The following is a 5,000-nucleotide window of genomic DNA, read 5'->3' on the forward strand; positions in this document are numbered from 1 at the left end:
TGTACCGAACTCCTGCGCTAAAAGTCGGTATGTTGCCATTGATTGCCAGAGCATAGAGTTAAAAAAAAAAACAAAAAAAAAAAACTCTGCGCTCTGGCAAACCATGGCAACGCACCGCCGTGGCGTACAGCCGCATGCCACATTTCGAGCGGTTTGTTTTCACGCTTTAGGCATGACCCTTCGGGAAGGGGTTAAGAGAAATAGACAAGGAAAGTTCAAGAAATATGCATACCTCAAATATATAGATCTCACAAAAACAGTTTAATTAAAAACAATTTTTTTTTTAGACATTTGTCTCTCTCACACATACACAAAATTTGATAAAATAACCATTCATACTTACAGCAAAAGGTGGAAATGCTTCTCTGGCAGGACTCTCATTATTTCTGTAGTTACTAGAATTTCCACGGCCCACTCCTCTATTTGGGTAGTTTCTGAAAGGAAAGACAAATTTTCTTCAACAATCATTTCCCAGTGTATAAAATTCTCTATTTCATTGTTATACAGATGGTGTAAGCACAACCATGTTCCCTTGGCATTCATAAACAATATCTTACAACACTGGGAAGTGGTACTTCACACCATCTATCCTCAGCCAACCAAAGGTGCAGCCAAACCTCTTCCTGGTCACACTATCACTAGACCTTGACTTGTGCTACCTTCCACCCTAATATGCTTCCTGCCAATGTTGCCTTCCCACATCTTTTAACCCGTATCTGCTAGGCCATGCACATGGCTGTCATAACAAACAGACTATACAGCTATAGGCGTCGCAACATGTTAGAGTGTGTTGAGTGGAAAGTTCCGCTACATGTAATGGACTCCCTGGCTAAACGGCAGGACAGTTGCCAGGAGTCACCGGAATCAGTGAAACAGAGATTTTTGATGCTGTCATTGAGGGGTTAACATCCACCCATTGTTACCAGACCCTTTTCTGGTATATATCTAACTGCACCATGCCTGCCTGACTACTTCATGCTGTCTATTCTCACCTATACCACCCTCCTGTCAAAGTTACTAACAATATGATTCTGTCCTCTACCTCACCCATCTGACCTGCCAAGTATTTACGAGTCCTCATCACCCCAATGACCATGGTTAATGAAATTGTCATTTTTTAGTCTGACTCACAGCTTGTTAGTGATAGAGAATCTGCTTTCCACAGCACCACTGGATATATAACATGCAACTGATGGTTGTCAATCCTGTTGCATATAATAACACCTTGTCATAGGTAACTGTCAACTTTATGTCTCAAATTGGCTTACAAAGGTACAAACACCTGAAATGTATTCTATGTCCAGATCATGGCTGTAAGCAAAATAGAATGTGCAAAGACATGGAATTCTTGTTAATTATAAGTAATCATCTTTCCCTCTATAATATGATAGTACTCTACTAAGTAATTAACCCCTTCAATCCATCACGTCATGAATAAATTTGGTTTGTGGGGCAGATGACGTGAACATGCAGTCATAAGAAAATTTGGCTGTGGGCTGGATGATGTGAACTTGCTGTTGTAAGCATTCAGCTGAAGGTGTTGGTGATGGGAAGGAAACCCCATTAGGCTCAATTGGACTTATTTGGTATTTAGAAAGGGGGTTTAACATTATTTCCACTCACTCTCTCACTCACTCACACTAGACCAATGACAAGTTGGCATGACGAAATAATGAAATTTGGGGGCCAGACTGGAAACAAAAAATGCAAGACAAAGTTTGAAAAGATTGTGATTATATATATATATATATATATATATATATATATATAAAATATATATATACATAATATATATATATATATATATATATATATATATATAAAATATATATATACATAATATATATATATATATAATGTATATATATAATGTATATATATATGTATAATTTACATATATATATATATATATATATAAATAAAATATATATATATATATAAATAAAAAATATATATATATAAAATATATATATATAAATAAAAAATATATATATATATATAAAATATATATATATTTATATATAAAATATATATATATTTATATATAAAATATATATATATATATAAAATATATATATATATATAAATATATATATATATATATATATATATATATATATATATATATATATATATATATATATATATATATATATACACATACATATATACATACATACACACACACACACACACACACACACACACACACACACACACACACACACACACACACATTTCCTTATTTTGTCATGCCAACTTGTCACTGGTCTGGTTCTTGGTCTCTCTATGCAACCTATAGCCCAGTCCGTTCCTTTCTTTGTCCATCTGTTGTCCTGTCTTTGATAGATATGGCCTGCCTTAAGACATCTCTTCTATTTGATGTTGACAAGTATATTTTCCAATTTTATCTATTCCCTGATCAATGTCCTCCTCATCCAATCTCTTAAGCTAATTTTCAGCATCAACCTCTCAATCACTCTCTGGGCACTTACAAGTTTTCTCTCCAGTAATTTGGTTGTAGTCCATGTTTCTAATTTATAGATCATAACTTGGAGGACGCATTGGTCAAAGACTTTCCTTTTTAAACATAATGACAAGGAACCTCTTAGTATGCTACTGTGTTTGCTGAAGGCACTCCAGCCTAGACTGGTGTGTCGCTTTATTTCCTCTTCCTCAGATATCTTTGTATGAGTTGCCCTAGATATATTTACTAGTCCACTACCTCTAACGCTTCGCCTTGTATATGTATCTGTTTGAATTTAACTTAATTGTTTATTAACCCCATTCCGACGGAACACGACCGGTGTCATATCAAACCACCCGATCTATGGAGTATGACTGTTCACTACATCAAGCCAGGCATTTGGCTTGATGTAGTGAACTCCTGCGCTCAAAGTCGGCTCGTTGCCATTAATCTCCAGAGTATATAGTTTTTTTGTTTTTTTTTTCTTCTTCTGCATCAGTCAGTAAGGGGTTAATTGCTACATATCATTTGCAGACTGACTGAAGATAACAATATCATCTGCAAATCTGTTTAGGTATTCGTCTCTTATTTTGGTACCCTTTCCGTTATTCTAGCTTCTTGAATATTTCCTCCAGGAAAGCAAACAGTTTTGGTGAGATGGTGTCACCCTGTCTAACAGCCTTTTTTAAATTGGTATTTTAATGGTTTCCATGTGGAGCTTGATGGCTGCTGCCTCATCTTCATATATATATATCTTCCAATATGTTACAATAAACACCTTCTCTACTGACTAATCAATAAATGTCATATACAGGAGTTTCCTATATTTGTTTCTTTTTTCTTTTTTCTGGGTGAGAGTGGATTCTGTTGTTAAGAATCCACTGCATAGGCCTGCCTGTTCTCAAGGCTAGCTAGAAACCTGACTGTCAGATACATGAGCTATGATGACTTTTGTCAGTAACTGAAAGGAGGCTTATGGGTTGGTAGGTTTTTAGATCCCTGGAAGTCTCAATGAATTGTTGCATTTTCTAGGCTTTTGGAGTTTTTCTGTTGAGAAGGCATTTGTTAACCCAATGGCGACGGGTCACGGCTATCGCCGTCATAACAATACGCACGATGTGAGGCGAGCGGCTGTCCGCAGCGGCGCCGCGCCAAAACGCCCCGAGGCAATGATTCGGCTTGATGTACCGAATTCACGCGCTCAGAGTCTGCGCGCTGCCACTGTTCGCCAGAGCGTAGAGTTTTTTTTAATTTTCTATACCCGGCGCCATTGGGTTAAAAAGATGGCTTATTTCATTGTTGCAATTTCTCCTGCATCTATTATAACGTCTCTACTAATTCTGTCTTCACCTGGTATTTTCCCTCACTTCATGCCTTTCAGTGCTCTTTTTATTTCTTCTGCTGTGATGTTAGGTACGTCTCTAGTTACCACGTTTGCTTCATATCTATCTATCTATCTATCTATCTATATCTGTGATGTTAGGTACGTCTCTAGTTACCGCGTTTGCTTTATATCTATCTATCTATATCGATCTATATATATTATATATGTATTATATATATATCTTTATTATATAAATATATATATATATATCTTATTAAATATTATATTATTAATATTATATTATATTTATTATAGCCATATATTATGTACTCTAAGCTATAAAATTTGTATATATATATATATATATATATATATATATATATACATATATATATATATTGTGAGGTTATCTTTTTTCTGCATAACCATGTTTTGCTTTTTAAATATTTTCCAAGGTATATACATATATACAACACACCTTCCTGTACCAAGATGGCAATAGACTGTTTTTGTTGAGCAGACTATATTATGTCCAAAAAAATCTATGTAATAACAATATGAAACATTATATTATAGTATTATTCAAATTTTCTCTAACATCCAGCACCAACTATCGCAGTGGGCAGGAACAGGACCCTGAGCATGGCAATATTGTCCTCTCCTGGAATGGGTGCTCTTCTAGCCATGGTACATTCCACCCTCAGAAATAATTCAAGAGACCCTTCATAAATGTTACTGAGTATAATCTTTCTCCTAAAGCTTTGTGTACTCATGATGAGTCATTCCTGTTACTCCTGCCAATAGTTGTATTTTTCATGAGGTGTGAGCCATATTACCTAGATTGACTGGGTTAAGCTGTAATACTGGCTTTGAATGTTGATAAGAGGTGACCTACTTATTTTAACAATTTTTTTTAAAACTCCTCTCTCTAGTTATTGTAGCAGAGGCTAAATCCTAACCACTAATACCCTAATCCATCAGCTTTCCCTTCAGTGAAATTAGGCCTGCACCTGAAGCTTCTGGTGCTGACAGAACCTTTATACAGAGATATGGAGTGGAGTTCACTGAGGTCAAGTACAAATTTGTAAACGTTTGTCTGTGTCTGTCTGTCTCTCTTATCACACACATATGCATACAGTAATCACATACTTATTATAACTAGACTGAGATCCTTGAGGTGTCCTAGAACGGGGTGAACTTCCATGTGCT

The 5,000-nt window shown here is 35.5% G+C and overlaps 1 protein-coding gene across 6 annotated transcripts in view; it reads right to left on the bottom strand.

The window, feature by feature from the left end:
• The window catches only part of LOC125042363 (trithorax group protein osa-like), a 58,447-nt gene that overhangs the window by 39,604 nt on the left and 13,843 nt on the right, over positions 1-5,000 (bottom strand). For all 6 annotated transcript variants that reach the window (XM_047637930.1, XM_047637933.1, XM_047637932.1 and 3 more), the window contains exons 12-13: positions 4,941-5,000; positions 344-434 (exon numbers count right to left, since the gene is read on the bottom strand). The exon at positions 4,941-5,000 is cut by the window's right edge and continues 50 nt beyond it. In XM_047637930.1, coding sequence (XP_047493886.1) covers positions 344-434; positions 4,941-5,000 — 151 coding nt within the window. The remainder of the gene's footprint in view (positions 1-343; positions 435-4,940) is intronic.

Source organism: Penaeus chinensis, chromosome 32 (genome assembly GCF_019202785.1).
Source record: "Penaeus chinensis breed Huanghai No. 1 chromosome 32, ASM1920278v2, whole genome shotgun sequence".
NCBI lineage: Eukaryota > Metazoa > Arthropoda > Malacostraca > Decapoda > Penaeidae > Penaeus > Penaeus chinensis.